At 39.9% G+C, this 20,811-nt stretch overlaps 1 protein-coding gene across 15 annotated transcripts in view; it reads right to left on the minus strand.

The window, feature by feature from the left end:
* MED12L (mediator complex subunit 12L) overlaps window positions 1-20,811 on the minus strand; it is a 333,571-nt gene that overhangs the window by 283,540 nt on the left and 29,220 nt on the right. For 10 of the 15 annotated variants that reach the window (XM_060638969.3, XM_060638970.3, XM_060638955.3 and 7 more), the window contains 5 exons: window positions 17,898-18,002; window positions 11,345-11,413; window positions 10,550-10,741; window positions 9,119-9,151; window positions 5,474-5,633 (listed from right to left, as the gene is read on the minus strand). In XM_060638969.3, coding sequence (XP_060494952.1) covers window positions 5,474-5,633; window positions 9,119-9,151; window positions 10,550-10,741; window positions 11,345-11,413; window positions 17,898-18,002 — 559 coding nt within the window. The remainder of the gene's footprint in view (window positions 1-5,473; window positions 5,634-9,118; window positions 9,152-10,549; window positions 10,742-11,344; window positions 11,414-17,897; window positions 18,003-20,811) is intronic. The other 5 variants (XM_060638960.3, XM_060638962.3, XM_060638968.3 and 2 more) reach the window with 3 other exon arrangements.

Genomic DNA, 20,811 nt, shown 5'->3' on the forward strand with positions numbered 1-20,811 from the left:
AACACTCACCTATTGTGATAACATTTTCTAAATATCTGTCCACCTGTAACATCTTATTTTTTAGCTCTCATAAGGACTGAAAATTATAATCTCCTCCTCTAAACTTCCCTAATTTCACCTCTATTTTAAAATCTCTGCCCTGATGTTAAGATTTGCCCAAGTCAAATAGTTCTTTACCTGCCTTGAAATTACATGTGAGGGGCACATGGGTGGCTCAGACAGTTAAACATTCAACTTCAGCTCAGGTCATGATCTCATGGTTCGTGAGTTCAAGCCCCGCATCGGGCTCTGTGCCGACAGATCAGAGCCTGGAGCTTGCTTCAGATTCTGTGTGTGTGTGTGTGTGTGTGTGTGTGTGTGTGTGTGTGTGTGTGTCTCTGCCCCTCCCCTGCTCACGCTGTCTCTCAAAAAGAAATAAACGTAAAACAAAAATTTTTAAATATATATATAAAAAAAAAAAAAAAACAGAAAGAAAGAAATTGCATGTGAAACCTCACCCAGAAACCCAAGGCCCCGCTCACTTTTAGGTACACACCATACTGGGTATGTTTTTGCCTGCTGCAAGCTCTCTAGGACAGCAACCCATTTAATCCACATTTTAGATCGGTAACTCTTTGCATAATGATAGTGACAATCTCTGTGTTGCTACATTTAAAGAATTTACACAATGGGGCCTGCTCCCTTGTTGCTGTTAGCCCACTTAACTTTAGGAAAAACTCTCTTCAATAAAATCAAACAGCAGTGCTTTATAGCTCTGTTCCAACACTGAATGTGGGAACTGAAAATAAAACATATGTTTCTATTACAAAGGAATAAAGGCCATTTCTGCTGAAGACACTTTACAGATTGTAAGAACAATCATCAAGACAACAAAAGTCATAAAACCAATGCCAGAAAAAGGTGACACTTGATAGTCAATCTTGCCCCAAATGTGCTGAATGATTCTTTTCACTGTCAAAGCCAGAACATAGAACCTATTACTGCAAGTTAATCTTCTGAAGTGTATGCAATTTAATCCAGTTCAACACATATATATGTGTGCAGTTGCTTGGCTGTAGAGCTTGCTTGGAGTGTGAAACTTGCTACATTATGGCTAGGTCCACACAGCCAAATGCATCCAAATGCACTCTCTAATGTGCTTAAAGAAGCTGAAGAAAGTGCTGAAGACAAAGCAGAGAGTGAGACATATCAGGTGTAATGGGGTGATAGTAAACTAAGATCAGATCATTGAAACCACTGAAATCTGCTCTCTGCAGATAATAAAAATGGTACGGAACATTCGCATTTTAATTTTTTTTTTTAACGTTTATTTATTTTTGAGACAGAGAGAGACAGAGCATGAACGGGGGAGGGTCAGAAAGAGGGAGACACAGAATCCGAAGCAGGCTCCAGGCTCTGAGCCATCAGCCCAGAGCCTGACGCGGGGCTCGAACTCACGGACCGCAAGATCGTGACCTGAGCCGAAGTCGGCCGCTTAACAGACTGAGCCACCCGGGCGCCCCAACATTCGCATTTTAAAACACATACAAGAACACAGAAAAATGAATTAGGTATCTACACAGTTAAATTACCTATTGGGGGGCGCCTGGGTGGCTCAGCTGGTTAAGTGCCTGCCTTCAGCTCAGGTCATGACCTGATGGTTCATGGATTCAAGCCCTGCATCGGGCTCTGTGCTGACAGCTCAGAGCCTGGAGCCTGCTTCAGATTCTGCGTCTCCCTCTCTCTCTGTCCCTCCCCCTCCTCTGCTCACATACACTCTCTCTCTCTCTCAAAAATAAATAAACATTAATAAATAAATAAATAACCTATTAACTACAAAGGTTAAAACAGCAACCATGTAGTGAAGAAATCCGGGAGGCACCACCTTACCCAAAAGACCAAAGTCAGTGATCACCGCCAGCACTGGGACAATGTAGTATGATGTACTGAGAGGCTCACAGCATTGCTTCCATGGTATTCCTACCAAGAGTACATAATCTGAATCTAATCACAAGGAACTGGACAAATGAAAATCAAGGGACATTTTACAAGAGAGCTGGTCTATCCTCTCTAAAACTATCAAGAAAAAGAAAGGCTGAAGAACTGCTCTGGATTAAGAGAAAATGAAAAAGACATGAAATTAGAGGTAACATGGATTAGACTGGATCCAAGCTGAGAAGACTGTTGTCTGGACAGACTAAGGATTTTGCTGTAAGCAACCAGTCACTTGGTGGCATATCTGGGATGAGCAAAGCCCAAAGCTCCTTCCAAGACACTAGACCTCAGAGTTTAGGGGTCAACTCCTGAAATGCATGCATTTTTTAAAATATTCTCATTTGTAGCTTTAAGCATTTTTTTAGGTCAAAGTTTTTATATATCCTACCACGAAAAATGTTAGAGTAGGCACTTGATCTTCATGGATTTGACATTTCACGTATAAACACACATGAATGATCATAAAAACACGTCAACTGTAATACTTAATAGACAGAGTCAAAAACCAGAATCGTGTGTTATGTGGCTTACAAAAGAGAAAACGCAGCTAGCGAGTGAACCTAGTCAACCATCTGTCGCGGAAATAATAGAAATTTTAGCTCCGGGGAGGGTGGGGGGGGGGGGGGGGGGGCAGGGAGTAGAAAATAACTGCCCCCTCTCCAAAAAACCAACTGCTTACACTAATAAGGAAATTAATGGTTAAAGTAATGAATGCAAGAAGTCTCTGATGTTCTTAGCTACAAAAGGGAACTAGGCTTCCTTCCATTTGGTAGCAGAAATCATATGGTTGTGGCGATACATTCCTATCTGAGATCCCTAAAAATTCTAACTACACATTCTCTGCAAATGATGACGGTCTATCAGACTTTTATTTGTCCTAAAACTGTTTTATATTTCATTGGGCAGATGCATTCCTGCATGATTCCTTTATCCTTTCTATGAGTGTTAAAATCAGATTAAACTGATCAAGGAAACCACTGACAGAACCAGTTACAAAAAGCCATGAAAAGAATCTAAGGAAAGGAGGAATGGTCTCTCCATTATAGCTGGTGATGCTACAAGTTTCAAGGATTAGAAGTTGGAACAAATACACAAACACACACACACACACACACACACACACACACGCTTTAGGCCTGATAATTCATTTATTTATCTTACTTACTGAGCACCTTCTGTATGCCAGGTACTCTTCTAGGAGATTCAGTACTGAACAAATGAGACAAAGTTTCTCGTGGAGAAACATTATAGCTGAACGAGTGGACATAAGAAATCAATAAATTAATTTAGGGGCACCTGGATGGCTCAGGTGGTTAAAGTGTCCAACTTTGGCTCAGGTCATGATCTCCTGGTTCAGGGTTTGGTGCCCTGCATCAGGCTCTGTGCTGATAGCCCAGAGCCTGGAGCCTGCTTCGGATTCTGTGTCTCCTCTCTCTGCCCCTCCGCCACTCGCACATTGTCTCTGTCTCTCTCTCTCTCTCTCTCTCTCTCTCTCTCAAAAATAAACATTAAAAAAAATTTTAATACATAAATTAATTTAAAATATAACATGAGGTGGTATTAACAGCTATGAAGAAAAATAAAGCAGGAGATGATGACAGAGTAACAGAGAAATGACCTTTTGACTGGAGCGATCTGAGAAGGCCTCTCTTAGGAAGTGCCATCTGAGCTAACATGTAGCACAGGGAGGAAACAGGCTGTGCAGACATCATTAAGCATCTGACTTCAGCTCAGGTCATGATCTCACAGTTCGTGAGTGAGTTGGAATCCCACATTGGGTAACCTCGAGCCCCGCTTCAGGTAAAACACAAGACCCCGGTAAGCCCCAATTCTCTCTCTCTGCCTCTTGCTCAATTACGCACACATGCTTGCTCTCTCTCTCTCTCTCTCTCAAAAAAAAGTAGGAAAATATGAAGAAGGGAGAAAAGAAACTTAAACATTTATTGGTTCTACTTTGGCACCATTGGCAAATATTGTAATGAGAATGTATAGCTTCGACAATTTCTAAAAGGGACATTTCTTTTGTTTCCCCCAAAAAAATAGTAAGTCAAAGATGAAAACGTTTAGAAGTATGGAGTTAAGACTGCTACCAAAACAACACTCAGAGATAATCACTGTTAACTCTGAGGATTGTTTCCTCCCATTCTTTTTCCCTTGAATATTTAAATACACGCACAATACAGTGTTGTTTTAAGTACAGCTGACTTGTGCTTCTTGGCTTTAGCACACCTGAACTCAAAGGTGGAAGCCATGGAATCTAGCCATGTTTTCTGTCTTGTTTTAACTTTTCATGCTTTTAGAGTGGGCTCCAGTGACTAGTTCACCAGGGCCCCCAACCAGTCCCAACCACCTCACACCCTCACACACTTATTTAGGATCCTGCCTGCATCTGAGGACATTTCCACTTCCTGACCCTGCTCCTCAGAGCTTTGTAGCTGGGGTCTCCCTTTATAAAACACGCATGTTTCCATTTCATAAGGAATTATTTGTAAACCTGATCTTTATGTGGACATCTTTACATGTAATTTTCCGTGCACATTTCTAATGCAAAATCAAATCTTTTATTAAGCATGTTTAGCACCACCTCAGGAGTCACTGTCTAGTCATCAAGAATGAAAACTGACCAAACAGTTTACCTTTAGCTCTTTCAACAATACCTACCGTATTCACGGGCCAGTGCATGTGGCAAGGGGGGGGCCATGAGAGAGACAGAATTTTTAAAGATAATTTCAGATAGTGAGACATGCTGTGAATAAAACAAGAATAACTGAGAATATAATCGGATGCAAGGGGAGAAAGGGGAACGCTATTTAGCTAGGTAGCCAGAGAAAACGTCCTGAGGAAATGGCACTAGAACCAAAGGCTCCAAGAAGAGGAGAGGTGGGAATACCAGAGGGAAGAGCAACCCAAGTACAAACAAGAGGAAATGCGTTCACCCTGAGAAAGGAAGGGGGCGTGGCAGGTCAGAGGGGCAGAAGGAAGACCATGTGGCCAGAACATCGTAGAAAGAGGGAGCAAGGTATAGATGGCCTCGGTGGCCACAGGAGAGAACCTGGATCTTGATCCTCATTGTAGTGAGAAACTATCACAAAATTCTAAGTAGGGACGTGATATGATGTGATTCAGGCTTGGTGATTAGTGTGGCGGAGACTGCAGTGTAAGGAGCAAAAGGAAAGGCGGGAGCCCAGTTCGGAGGCTGCCCCTGTATCCAGCCAAGGGATGACGGTGGCACAAACCAGCGTTCCAGTAGCTGTGCTGGAGAAAAGTGTCTAGATGCAGGACAGATTTTGGAGGTAACAGCGACATGATTTGCTGACGGAACCAGGATGCTTTCTGGGCCTGGGTGAACGAGGATCCACCTCTGTGCTGTGAGCGATTTTCAGCCTCCCCATGGACCTTCCTTCTCGGTACTCACCTCGCTGGGCCATGGACAGAGCATGGAGACAATTACTTGTAGAATCAAAGATGAAATGTAAAATGTAGCATACCTCTCACTTACCCAAATTAGGATCAGTAGCCTGACGTTTCTTAATTTTAGCTTCAGAAATAGCAGAATAATAGGCACACGTCATCTTGATCAGCCACGTGGCTCGAACCATTGGCACTGAATATTTAGCTAAATATGCAAAAACATCTTCTTTTTTACTAAGGATTGGAACCTAAAAAGAAATAATATATTTATAAAACTCTCATATTTTCCTCATGAGACCAACCCAAAGAAAGGGAAAGCAAAACAAAGACACTAAATGCCTGCTACCTTTAACAAAGTATATTCTTGATGGCTTTTCAAACAGTACATTCTGCTTAAAAACCAAACCAAACAAAACAAAACAAAAAAGCCAATTTTCATTAAGAAAAAAGAATCAAAAGTCTGTTCAGCACATTGACAACAGTTTCATCAGTTGTGCTTTCTTATTTATTTAAAAAAAAAAAAACTTTACTTTCAGAGTCTCAGATGCAGGAAACTACTCATCATATCAACCAAATAGGGAAAATAATTTCCTGACAGTCCTCCAAGGAGTTTATCTCAAAATTGGAAGGTATGGATCAAATGAAAACCTGTCCCCATTCTACATTTCATCAAAGAACAATTTTTTTTTTTATAAAGCTTTCTGGTTGTATCATTTCACAATAACTATTTCCAGAAAGCTTCTAAAGTGCCTTTAGCCCAAAATTTAAAGTAGAGGCGAAAATGATGGATCAGTGAATCTCCCTAATGAACACTGAACTAGAAATAGCTGGGTAATTAATTCACCGACTGAAAGCAGGCACTGGAGGCAGTTTATTATTTCCTCCAGACCACGAAGGTATACTACTTAGCAAATTACTATCCCAATGTACCACCTGCAAGTTTGAGAAGTTAACCCACTCTTCTAGAATTCCTCCTACACGTTCTCGGAACAGCCCAGTCATCTATATATAATCTATTCAACTTATGAATATAGAGTACAACAGTGAACAGAGAACACTGTACTCCATTACAGGCCCCCCAGTCAGTATAGTCAAACTCAGCACTCCCGGGCTCTTCATTTATGAATGTGACACCAATCTAACCCTGACTACCTCACAGGGTGGTTAGAAGGGTAAAGTAAAAAAAGGGGCATCTGGGTGGCTCAGTCAGTTTAAGTCTGACTCTTAACATCAGCTCAGGTCATAATCTCACAGTTTGTCAGTGCAAGCCCCGAGTTGGGCTCTGTGCTGACAGTGCAGAGCCTACTTGGCATTCTCTCTCTCCCTCTCTCTCTGCCCCTCCCTCATTCACTCAATATGCTCGCTCTCTCTCTCAAAATAAATAAACGACTTTTTTTTTTTTTTTTTTTTTTTTTTTTTTTAAAGAAGGGTAAAGGGGCGCCTGAGTGGCTCAGTCAGTTAAGCAACTGACTTCGGCTCATGTCAGGATCTCATAGTTCTTGAGTTCGAGCCCCGTGTTGGGCTCTGTGTAAACAGCTCCGAGCCTAGAGCCTGCTTTAGATTCTGTGTTTCCCTCTTTCTGTGCCCCTCCCCCACTCACACTCTGTCTCTGTCTCTAAAAAAAAGAAAACAAAAGAAGGGTAAGGTAGAAGAATGACATGTATCAAAACTGGAATGGTTTTTATTTTGTTGCCAGTTCCAAAGGTTTCTCCATGCCAGCCAAAGTATTTTCAAGCCATGGACCTGACCCTCTCCTAAGAGGGCCTTGGACACTACAACCACAGATATCAAGAGCCCTGGTTTCTATGCCCCAAAGTCTCGCTTGATTGTATGTTGGAAACCAAGACTTCAAACCAGCGGATTCTGACAGCATGGCATTTTTCTCTTAGTCAAATCCTCCTTTAGACAGTGGATATTTTCTATCACTCATATGTTACAAATTTGAGTGTTCACACACTTGATACAAAGTGTGAGCCTACGCTTAAAAGGGAAGTATTTTTTTGTACACAGCCCTTTAAAACAAGCTGTTACACCTGGTTCTTACCAAAGAAACACCTGGTTGGACACTGAGATGCAGCTGCCCATATACTGTATGTGATGGGCAATTTAACAGACTTTTGATCATGGACAGTTCCAGCCCTGGGTGCTGACTTTAAACATAACCCCCATGCCAGAGGCAGCTACACTGCGCAAACATACCTAAAAGGAAGATGAAAGTCTTATAAGCCAAAGCTGGAAGGCTTCCTTTTCTGCAGACCACAGTGACATGCTTTAACATGAAAATTTCCTGAAAATTTCATTTATAAGACATGTTGTTCATGGAGCACAAGACTATGGGTTTACAGACTACTGTTTAAGCCAAGGACAAGAAAAGCACAGGCTTATACACTCCACGCAAGACCTGAGCTGCTGCCTTTCATTGGAACATATAGTCTGAGAGAGTTAAATTTTAGTCGCCAAGGCCAAGTTGCCTCTCAGTCAGATGTACCAAAAAATTACAAGATCAAGGTCTAAAAATTAGGCAAATGCAAAAAAGTGAATGTACCATCCCCAAAGAAACATTACTAATAGCATCTTTTACAGATGCCTAAAGGATTTCCTTTGAATAACTGACAGAAGGAAAATAAAAATTTGAACACGTTAAATGTTCAGATGAAATAGCAAACAAAGCTAAGTCACAGGTCTTCAACATGAACAAGCCAGGGCATACCTCCAGTTCAGTGCCCCTACTGGCAGAACCCTGTAAGAAATGGTTAGCTCAAATAAAAGGAATTAAAATTCAGAAGAATGTATGTGAAGGTTATTTAATTAAGGAAGAAGACACATATTGATGGCTTTGTCAAATTCATAGTTTGGGCCAACTCAGGAAGGAAATTATGTTTACAGTGATTGACTTCCTCACAGGCATGGATTCCATTTTCAGCAAAGAAACCATCTGACTACAACTTGTAGCTGAACCTAGGCAAATACTGGGCAGCTGTTTCATTTCTAAATCAAGCTGGAGCTGCATCTAAGTACTAACAGAAAACTAAGACACCTAGCATGTGATGGTTTTTCATCCACGGAAAGGCTGTACCACTGTGTATTGCCTTTCCCCTTAGATAAAGGTCACTGTCAACACCCTCTGTTCACTAAGCAGAGGTGGAGGCAAATGGAAATTACATAGACCACAGTAATCAATGTCACCTGAAGTGAAGAAGCCATACCTAGTGAACTGTTTAAGAGCCAGAAGGATATCCCTAGAGGCCATAGGTCTCTTTTTCCAAATCTAACTATGACCATGGTGGAGTTAAAAGTCCCTTTATAGGCCATTTTTTTACCTCTCTGTGGCTGAATACATGGGAGATCTGTGGAGTTGTACCATAACAGAAAACTAGGTTCAGAAACTTGATTGATCCCATATAGGAAACTATTTTGAACTCGAGAACACAGCTGGAAGAGGACCCAAGATCTTAGCAGGAAAATTAAGGTCTTCTGCATTAAATCATCTCAGAAATAAATACCAGAAATTAAAGAAGTATTTGAACTTTCTACTATGAAGAACATGTAAAGAATGAAATCTTTCACCCGGTTCTGAAAGAGCTTTTGCCTTTTTAAGAGGATGAAATGCTCAGGAAGGGAGGAATAGGGAGGGGCTCCTCAAATGCCCAAGAAATGAATACTTGAAGGCATAGTTAATGGTTTTATAAAGACAACAAGTTTATCTTCACAAAGAATTAATGTCAGGGCTTACCTGAGGAACACCTGACTTGGCCAGAGGCAGCTCCTAATAAAGAGAGAAGAACACTGGCTAATACACTGCACTGTAATTCATCTCCCTCCTCAAAGATGAGAAACCACTACCTACACCCCTCAAGCAAGGGCATCAATTCCTCACCATTATTTGCTTTCAGGAAATGTCCAAAAAAAGGGATTCTAAAAACGTATTTAAAAAGGAAAACCTAAAAAGATGTCAGGCGGCTACATGGAAATTGAAGGTACGACCCAACACGGAGGGTATGAACTATTGGTAGAAAGCCATCACAAAGGCTGTCCTTTGACTTAGGGGGCCTTCAGATCCAATTTACAGGTCATAGAGTACCCACATGGTAAATGTTCACTACTGGACAAGAAATGCTACACGGTTCAGCCGGTGATGAGACAGGCATAACCTGAGTAGCAAGGGGCGATTATGTGGACTGCTGTGCTTTTCAAGGATTTCAGTTGCTCTGAATCACAAAAATACGTGAAAGGCAACACAATACTACGGAGGCACGAGGGCAAAAGAAAGCCAATGGTAGCGATAGGCACTATTTTCAAAGAGTTGCTTTAGAAGATAAGCAAGCAAATACAAAAAGCAGCTCTTCTCTAAACCAGGCCTGCGCCACACCAGGTAATGAAAACTCACTATCAAGGACAGAAAATAGACACCCCTACGACTAAAGGGTTTCAGGCAAGTTGAGGAAGACACATGGGTTACTTGGAAGGTGTGCCAGAAGCCAGAGATCAAGACTAAGAGGTAGGGTAGAGCTCTCCTCTAAATTTCAAGACATTTGATAGGATTTGGACATTTGATAGGATTTGATAGGATGAGATTGTTGAATCTGTACTATTTCCCGCTTGAGGAAAAATGATCAAAGGCAAAGATTTTAAAAGAACCCTCGCTTTCCACATCCAGTCCCCCAAAAAGGTAGAAGCTATAAATAAACCTGTCCATTCTGCTCTAAAATTTTTTCAAAGAAGTTTTTCAAGCACGCACAGAATCACTACTGTACTTATTAGGAAGGAGACAGCTTAAAGAATTTGGATTGGTACTTTTCAAGACAAGGAAATAACATCAAAGCAAGAATTTCTGTGTAACAGATTTCGGACATCCTGGCCTAAGAAAATAGAAAAAAAAAAAAATACTGGAAATTAATGAACTCTTATGGTCTGTTCTCGATTTTAAAAACTTGTCTACCTAAAGTCCACATAAATTGCTTCCTGTGTGGAACATTTAGGTCAAGACGTCCTAGGCACCAGGTGCCATCACAACAAAGGGGCAAAGAGCATATGTGCAGCACCTGCCAGTGAGGCTTTGGGTTTTGGAAGGAACAGGGGGAAACAAGTATGTACTTGAACGTTAGCTCGAACATCGTGATTTCTAGAAGACCACAATTAAAGTAACATTAGAAATACTTAATACCTTTTTTGCCAAAATAGCAAGTGGTTTATTTCCTGCTAAGTCAGAGAACCAACTATGAATTGCACTCTGGGATCGAGCAGTAACCAGCCAGTAATTATCTTTAGCATTAACTTGTGGTTTCTTCTTTCCGGTGTCCTGGAAAGTGTTAAGCTTTAGTTTCTCAGCTAATATGCTGCTGAAATAAGCTGCAATCTGTGGAAACGAGAAAAAAAGAAAAAGTTTGATGACAATAAACAAGTATGTTAGTAATGTATATTCGTATTTTATTTTTGTTTTACGAGAGTATCTTCAAACAGCCGTCAGAAAATAAAATGGCAATTTAAAATGTGATTTCCTTATACTAACATGATGCAAAAACTCCCACAGCACCTTTGTTCCACTATTAACAAGTGGTTCAAGGAAAAAAGAAGAGCCTTTGAGAATCTCTGATAAGATGAAATTAATTACATCCTGAATAAATTTCAAGACAATGGGTTCTGCTTTACTCTTCAGCTGTACTTCTTTTTCATACTACACACAAATTTGGAAGAGAATATTTTTCCTGAGAGGTGTTGCAGACAAAAGCAGAAAGCCTGGTAATCACACAGTAATCATTCTTTTTCTTGTTTCATCTTAATAGCATATATTTTTGGAAAGGAAACTCTGTATTTACACTCAGTGCTTTCTAAAAACGAGACGAGAAAAATTTGTTTAAGTGGAAAATTACAAAAGGTTCGATTAAATTAAGTATTCAACATTTTTGACTGGGCCGCCAATTTCAGGAGTACAAGTATTTCAAGAGAAAGCTACTGTTACCTGCTCTGAATGGAATAAAGTAGCAAAGGGAGCTTCTGTGAACGACTGTGGCATTTCGTAGTAACCGAACTAAAAGAGGACATAAGAAGAAAGGCACAAGAAGGAAAGGGATGAATACCTAAAAATCAAGTGAATCCACCTAAGACTTGTCGGAATTTCCAAGAATCATATTTCATTCCCTGGGAGTTCTTTAATAAGATACAAGCACAATTTCTAGTAAACATCTCTAGTAAGGTTAGCAGACAGTGGTAACCATGATTACAATAAAATACCTACCCTGCTGAAACAAAATAAGAGTCACAGCCTTGGTTAAGGCTCATGAGTCAATAATTAGTCTATAGGCTGGAACACAGTTGTAAAAATTAGCAAAGTTTATCTACACTTTTTCTTTTTAAAATTTTTTTATTTTTGAGATGGAATGAAATCTGGCCATTTGCAGCAACATGGATGGAACTAGAGGGTGTTATTCTAAGTGAAATAAGCCAGGCAGAGAAAGACACTCATATGTGGATCTCGAGAAACTTTACAGAAGACCACGAGGGAGGGGAAGGGCAAAAAGAAAAATTACAGAGAGGGAGGGAGGCAAACCATAAGAAACTCTTAAGGACTAACAAACTAAGGGGAAAGGGGGTGATGGGCACAGAGGAGGGATGTGCCCTGGGTGTTGTTGGGAATGAGCACTGGGTGTTGTATGGAAACCAATTTGACAATAAATTATATTTTTTAAAAAAATAATAAAAGGATATATATTATGCTCCTAAAAAATAAAATAATTTTTTTTATTTTTATTTTTTTAGAGAAACAGTGTGAGAGCAGGGGAGAGGGGTAAAGGGAGGGATGGAAGGAGGAAGGGCGGGGGAGATGGTGGTAGAGAGAGAATCTTAAGTAAGCTCCACACTCGGGGCTAGATCCCACAACCATGAGATCATAACCTAAGCCAACATAGAATCCGACACTTAACCACTGTGCCACCCAGACACCCAGCTGGTATGCTTTTTCTTAATGTGAATTGCCATTCCTTGATCTTTGTGATTTATGGACAATAAAAAAAAGTCTATTTTGGTGTCTTGATATAATATGGTAATAAAAACTTAGAAGAATTGGAAAAAAAATTTGAGCTTTCCTTTTTTTTAACAAAAAACTTCATGGTATGTTTTAAGTAAATGTTTGCAGAATGTTGCAACAGAAAATATATTAAAAGTGAAAATGTAGCAATTATAGTTGTCTAGATACAAGCAACCAATAGCAACAAATTGTTTAATTTTAAATTTCTCAATCAATATCTAGTCTTCACACCAAGAACTTAAAATACCTACTTACACAGATTGTTTCATATTTAAAAAGTCTCTTACTTGCAATTATGTATGAGTATTTAATCATAACAAACAAATGTATAAAAATGTTTTTAAAAACTAGTCAGCAATCTGTTTTATAACTATGTATTTAATAACAATGGAACAGGTGACTATATGTCTTATGTCTACATCTTAAACCCTGTGAACTGCATATTGTAAACTAAGTTAAAATTCCCTAAAAAGAGAACAAAAAAGAAAATCAAAGTGAACGTGAACTTAATTTTATATTCACATTATTCCAAACCTAAAAAACCAAACAGCCTCATTCCCAAGTCCCAATGCCTACCTCCAAGTAAACACTTTGCTTAGTTTCATAGGTCTTTCCGGTGTTGCTTCAGGTGAATACACATGAACCAACACAAGTATGTTATTTTTTCTTTTTTATGTATGTACCTCTTTATGTGCTTTAGTACACGTCTAAGTCTTCCACATGTATCTATATATGGAGAATTTCTCATTTATTTTTGTAAACAATGCACTGTGTGGGGTACCACATTTTATTGAATCAAGCCCCTGTTAATGGACACTTGGAGTGTTTTTTCCAAACTCTATTACAGATCACATTAAAATGAACAATCTTTCCTATTTGTCATTTTACACATGTACAGCCACAGATTTCAGATAAATTTCCAGAATTCAGATTGTATGATTCTGAACTTTTAATCAGCATTGTTAAATTGCCCTCCATAAGCTTTATACCAATTTGCACTCCATCAGACAAGGTAGGAGAGATAAAGTTTAATTTAAAACTTGTTTCCATCCACCCAAAGCTATTTTGAAAGTAATTCATTTCATAAGAAAATGGAAAAAAGTTTAGGGACTACAGTATAGTTCACGTATTCCATATTTATAAGATCAAATTCCCTTCAGAAGGTTTGAATCCTTGAGTAAATCTCACAGGAAGGGTTGACAGCAGCAGAAGTTGTAATGGATGTTATTTCCATTTATTCAGTTATTTAAATTGACATAAAACTTGATACAACAGAATAGTTTGGCAGTTCGTATCAAGAGACACACAGCAGTCATACTTTCTGTTACGGACTGAATTGTGTTACCCCAAAATTCAGACGTGGAAGCCCTAATCCCCAGTATGATTGATTGCATTTTGAGACAGGGCCTTTAAAAGCGGTTAAGGTCAAATGAAGTCTTAATGGTGGGGCCAAATCCAGTGGACTGGCTTCCTTGTAAGAAAAAAAACACCAGAAATACATGCACACAGAGAAAAGCCCATGTGAAGACACAGTGAGAGGCCAGCCTTGCACAAGCCAAGGAGAGAGGGCTCACAAGAACCCAGACCTACTGACACCCTGATCTTGACTACCAGACCCCTCAACTGTGAGAAAATAAATATTCTCAGAAAATCACATTTCTGTTGTTTAAGCCACCGGTTTGTGGTACTTTGTTATGATGGCCCTAAGAGACTAATACACCTTCTACCCAAGTGACATGCTTCTGGGAATTTACCCTAAAGAACAAAAGCTACATGTTCAAATATGACTACAACCTCTTCATAAATAACCTTAAGAAATTGGCAACAGGCTGGGGCGCCTGGGTGGCGCAGTCGGGTAAGCATCTGTCTCTTGATCTCGGCTCAGGTCATGATCTCACTGTTTGTGAGTTCGAGCCCCTCATAGGGCTCTCCTCTGATGGCACAGAGCCTGCTTGGGATTCTGTCTCTCCTTCTCTCTGCCCCTTTCTGCTTGTGCGCTCCCTCTAAATAAATGAATAAATAATCTGTTTAAAAAAAGAAAAAAAAGAAATTGGCAACAGGCTAATTGCTGTATACTAGCAGTTTCAGGTCATTCTAGAACATAAACGATGGCATGTTCGTTATCTGTCCATCAATAATTATTAATATGAATACTTCCAGCCTCAAGAAAAAATATATACCAAATGATGTTACTTTTTTAAAAAACATAAGGAAGACAAAAAAATTCTGGAGGTGGATGGTGATGACAGTTATACCACAATGTGACTTAATGCCAAAGAACTGTACATCTTAAAATGTTAAAATGGCAAGTTTTGTTTATTTTACCACAATTTTTAAAAAACGCCAATTACAGTATACACATAATTGTAGCTGTGATGTTAAAAGTGTATGAAGATTGGAAAAAGACAAAACTAAAAACACTGTGTTCAGTTGATGGCACGATCATCTGTAGAAAATGCCTGTTCTCTTTCACACTGTTTAAATATTTCAGTTGATTAGCAAACTGTCAATTACATGTGCATGTGTGTACATGTGCAAACAAAGAGATCTTAAATGAATACACAAACCTCTAACAATGGTTATTTCTGGGTAAGGAGAAGAAAATATATTCTTTTCATTTTTATGTATGATGCTTTCAATTTAATATTTCAGTATTCAGAAAATAAAAACAACTCAAAAAGGATGAAAAAAAGCAAATTTTAAAAGAATACAAACAGAAACAAATAATTCCACCCATATACGTAATTGTTAACATAACCACACAGAAAAAAAATTTTAATTCAAAAAATTTTGGGAGCACCTGGATGGCTCAGTCGGTTGAGTGCCCGACTTCAGCTCAGGTCACGATCTCACAGTTCACGAGTTCAAGACCCATATCGGGCTCTGTACTGAGAGCTCAGAGCCTGGAGCCTGGTTCAGATTCTGTGTCTCCCTCTCTCTCTGCCCCTCCCCTGCTCACGCTCTCTCTCTCTCAAAAACAAATAAAAACATTTTTTAAAAATTTAAAAATTAAAAAAAAGAGGGGCGCCTGGGTGGCTCAGTCGGTTAAGCGTCCAACTTTGGGTCAGGTCATGATCTCGCGGTTCGTGAGTTCAAGCCCTGCGTCAGGCTCTGTGCTGACAGCTCAGAGCCTGGAGCCTGTTTCAGATTCTGTGTCTTCCTCTCTCTCTGACCCTCCCCCACTCATGCTCTGTCTCTAAAATAAATAAACGTTAAAAAATAAAAATTAAAATTAAAAAAAAGAAAAATTTTATGACAACAATGACTCTATACCCTTAATGAAAATTAATCTAAGGACAAAAAGTATTACAGGAAAATTATAAATTTTACATAGTAACTTTGTTGTTGGAATAACATTGGTATAGTCTATTCTAGAACTTTTTTATGTGTATTTTAAGACAGAGTAAATAAATACATTGAATTTACTGAAAGCCAGGGTTCTCACTTTGGGAGAAGAGAGAGAGAAAGATGGAACATAAAACAGGAAAAACCCTGTGATATTGCATAAGAACTGGTGGATGGATGCAAGGAAGGAAAGAAAAAGGAGAGAAGTTGGGGCGCCTGGGTGGCGCAGTCGGTTAAGCGTCCGACTTCAGCCAGGTCACGATCTCACGGTCCGTGAGTTCGAGCCCCGCGTCAGGCTCTGGGCTGATGGCTCAGAGCCTGGAGCCTGTTTCCGATTCTGTGTCTCCCTCTCTCTCTCTCTGTCCCTCCCCCGTTCATGCTCTGTCTCTCTGTCCCAAAAATAAATAAACGTTGAAAAAAAAAAAAAAAAATTAAAAAAAAAAAAAAAAAAAAAAAAAAGAAAAAAGAGAGAAGAGAAGAAACAAATCTATGTGTTGTTTCCCATCTCTGTCCACTGAAATGACCTACACGTTATGATACTCTAGTAGCAATCAGCATGCCAAGCATCCAGATCTGGGCTGGGGCACAGAAAGAACATGAACCTAAAATACATTATTATATCAAAAGTGAGGAAACGCTCAAAGAATGATGGAGGTGTCAAAAGCACCCAAGAAACAGGTTAAAGGTGCTCTCCCCCCACAAAGTAAGAGACAATTTAAACACCAAAATGAGAAAAGATGACACATCAAATATTAAAGAGTCCAAGGTTCAAAGTGACACTAAAATATGGGGGGGTCAGTGCACCTGGCTGGCTCAGTGGGTGGGAAATGCAACTCTTGATCTTTGTGAGTTACAGCCCCACGTTGGGTGTGGAGATTACTTTAAAAAAAAAGAAAAGAAAAGAAAAAAAGAAAGAAAAATGCAAGTGTTTGGGGCTCCGGGCTGGCTCAGTCGGTAGTGCAGGTTCACTCTTAACCTCACGCTGGTGAGTTGAAGCCCCACGTTGGGTGTGGAACCTACTTAAAAAAATAAAATAAAACAATAAAAAATAAGGGGCAGGGTGCCTGGGTGGCTCAGTCGGTTGAGTGTCCGACTTCAGCTAGGGTCGTGATCTCACGGCTCGTGATCTCACGGCTCATGAATTCGAGCCCCCACAGCTCTGTCAGCACAGAGTCTGCCTCGGATCCTCTGTCCCCTTCTCTGTCTCCCTCAAAAATAAACAAACATTAGAATAATAGTAATAATAAATAAAAATAAATTCTAAAATGAGATGTCCATTTACACAAGAATGGCAATAAATGTATGAGAAAAGACAATTGGAAAACCTGCATTTTGCAACTGCCAGCAAAATGAATCCTTCAGCAAGCATCATGAACTGATGATAAAATCATACGATGAAATTTTATTGAAGAACAGCATATTCACTTGGTCTCAAACTATCACCCGAAAGAGTCTACAACAAGGAAAAGATAACTACTTTTACAATATAAAGAGAAGACACCACCTTTGGTGCTCAAACTCAGTATAACCAGTAATGGGCAAACGGGCATTGTATGGCTTCTGATATACAATATAGTCTTCTTACCAAAAATATTTAACCTGAAACTTATCCTGAAAAACAATCAGACAAATCTAGAATATAGGACTAGAATATAAGACAAATGTATCTTTTTTTAATGTTTTATTTATTTTTGAGAGAGTGCAAGTGGGGGAGGGGCCGAGAGAGGGGGCAGAGGGTCTGAAGTGGGCTCTGTGCTGAGACCAGCAAGCCCAATGCAGGGCTCAAACTCATAAAGTGAGATCGTGACCTGAGCTGAAGTCAGATGCTCAACCCACTGAGCCACCCAGGTGCCCCTGGACGGCACTCTTCTAAAATGGCAACTCTGAAAGCCCGCAAAAAACCACCACCATGAGAAAAGGTGGAGAGCAATCCTGTACCAGGTTACAATAGACTGAAAGGACAGGACAACCAAATGCGATGCACGATTCCTGACTGGGTCCTACGGCAGGACAGTATGCAAGATATCCTGGGGAATCCTGAATATGGATTGTGGTTTAAATAACACTAATTAATCAACATTAACTATCAAGAGTGTCACACACACTTTTTCAGAAGGTTTAGGAAATAGACAATTTGCATTACCTTTGATGGGTTAATTACAATATTTCTGGCTGAGCCATGTTCATCTCCAGTAAAGGCTGGCTGATTGTTGAAGCCTTGTTTCACATTCACAGCAGTAAGTTCATCCTGGTCAAGAAAAAGTATCAATTAATCAGAAGGACATAAAAACTCCAACTTAACCCGATACACTGCAGCCTAATGACCGACTACACTATACTCTGGAAAAGAGAACTGTTGAACACACATCAAAGAGAGAGCAGAAATTCAAAGTTTAAAACCAGTACACAAACATACAGAGAATGATGAAGTAAATGTGGCAAAATATTAACAACTGTTAACTTTAGGTAGAGGGTACATGGGTGTTCATGACACTCTTCTCTTAATTATTCTGTAAGTTTAAAATGTTTTAACTAACAAGTTAGGAAAAGAAAAAAATGAGCAAAAACCCTCCCCACATGCAGAAACATAAAATCCCAGAATCTGTATACTGGAATTGTTTCTAGAGACCCTATAGTTGGGCTCTCCCTTCCCTGCCAGCCCCTATACACATCTCTATTTTATGTTCAAGAAAAATGGGTCACTCCACTTACCTAAGACCCCATAGCAAGTTAAAGACAGAAATGAAGGGTTCATAGGCACAAGCTTTATAATAAACACAACACCATGACCAGCAACATGTGAAGAAGTTTAGGGCTTGCAAAATTCTTCCGTACATGTTGGCTCACTTGATGATATTTACCAATTCTAAGGTAAACGGTAAGTAGGGATCTTCATGCCCATTTATAAACAAGAAGAATGAGGCTCCCTAAGCTAGCAAAGTAACTGGACAGAGCCAGCACTGAAATGCTGTCTCCTCAACCCAAGGCTAGGAAGAGAAATCTCCACGACTCCATGCCACCAAAGTACTAATGCCATATGAAAATGTGGTCTAAAAATATGTAGCTACAACTCATACTCTCCTTAAAAACATCTCCTACTGGATATAGGAAAAATATTCTTCCCAAGGTCATATCAGAAATAGCCCAAGGCTTAAAAAAAAAAAAAAAAAAGAGAGAGGGAAGGAGGAGAAGAATACAACCACCACCTTATCCAGCCCAAATCATTGAGCTATGGAACTAAATCAGAGTTCCTAAAATACAGACTTGAAAGAGTAAAGGGGAAAAGTTGAGTAAATGAAGCTACCTTCTCTTCCCCTCACTCTAAACGAAGAAAAGTTCTTAGTTAACTGTTAGGGTAATGCTAGCCATAGCACAAAAATGAGAACATATACTTAACATATACTCCGTAATTGCTGCAAGTAGAAAATGAAAAAAAAAAAAAAAAACTGATCAAAGTCACTGCTGTGATGAAGCAGAAAGCCTTAGGACAAAATAGTTTATGACATATAAGCACCTGAAAGGTCAGCCTGGCTGAGAGCCGAGGTCCCCTGGAGACATGCCATGGAACTTTACTTAATTGTGTATATACTCTACCTAACATCTTGGCAAGCCACTGTTTTGGCAGGCTTTCAAAAGACCCCACTACAGGAAGTTTAGCTCTATGATAATCAAGTCTCCTCCAAGCACGAAGGTCACTGAAATCGTGACCTGCACAGAAAATGAGTTGCATACACCTATCAACACTGAGTCTCAAACTGCTCCCACTTTTTCAAACTAATTATTTGAAAATCTAGGGCAAAACTACATAATGCATATTATAAGTCAGAAAGGCGTCAGTCAACTTAAAGCAAGTGTGCTAACAAAATTTCTATAGTCTCAGAGTCTAAGAAAGAAGGGGGACAAATGGGATCAGAAAGGAAATGGGATGAGAAAAATGAATTTTTATCTTTGATTTACCATCAGAGTATTACAAGAAACATTAATTGAGTAACAGCATATGTTTTTACTAGAAACACATCTGGCTTAATCAAGAAGAAATGTGTGAGGCTTTCAGGACCAGTTAGTTCCATTTAAGGCTGCTTCGCATTCTATTCTAAAGGTACACAGACTCAGCTGCTCACCGTACTTGACTGCTAACTGCTAGCCTGGAGAGATAGGTTCTGCAAACATACGCATGCGTGCACACATACACACACTCCTCAGAAGAAAAAGAACATGGAACCGTGGTTACTTGTTGGTCAACCACATCAGATTTTCCTCACACTAAGATCCACACAGGTACTGCTGGAAGCCTTGAGTTCTGAGAACATTTTATCTTGTATTCTAAGTGGCACAAAAACACATCCAGAACCTTCATCACTACCAATGCCCTCTCTGAGTCAGGGCCCCCATTAATCTCATGCTTGGACATACCAATGGCTCCTAACTGGTCTCCTTGCTTCTACGACTGCCCCCTGGAAGCCTTTTTCAACACAGCAGCCACAGGGAGCTTTTTAAAACTTCAGGAAGACTATGTTACTCCTGCTCAAAAGCTGCATTAACTCCCCAAGTCTGGGTATAAGCAAAGACCCTACGATGTCCCACAAGTCCTAATGCTATTCCCTTTCTGACCTCATTCCTCACCACACTTGCCTTAGCTGACTCGAGTCCAACCACACTGGTCTTCTTGCAGCTCTTCAAGCAGGCCTGCTGGATGGCCTCTAGCCTCAGGGCCACTGTGCTGTCTGTTCCCTCAGCCTGCATGGCTTTCCCTGGTATCCACATGGTCAACTCTATAACCACCTATGGCTTTGCTCAAATTTTTATATTCTCAACAAGGAATCGGATGACCCTATTTAAAATTGGAACTGCTCACCCTGTCCTCTTCATCCCCAGCATTCCTAATAGGCCAACAATCCATAGCACTCACCACTTAAAATGTCCTGTAATTTACTTACAGTGTGTACTGTCTGTCTCCCCCACCACCAGGAAGGTCCCTGAGACCAAGGGTCTTTATTTTGTTCACAGAGGCATGTCAAGCACATAGAGCAGTGCCTGGCACAGAGAGCATACATAGG

The sequence above is a fragment of the Panthera onca genome, chromosome C2 (assembly GCF_046562875.1).
Source record: "Panthera onca isolate mPanOnc1 chromosome C2, mPanOnc1 haplotype 2, whole genome shotgun sequence".
In the NCBI taxonomy this organism is placed as follows: Eukaryota; Metazoa; Chordata; class Mammalia; order Carnivora; family Felidae; genus Panthera; species Panthera onca.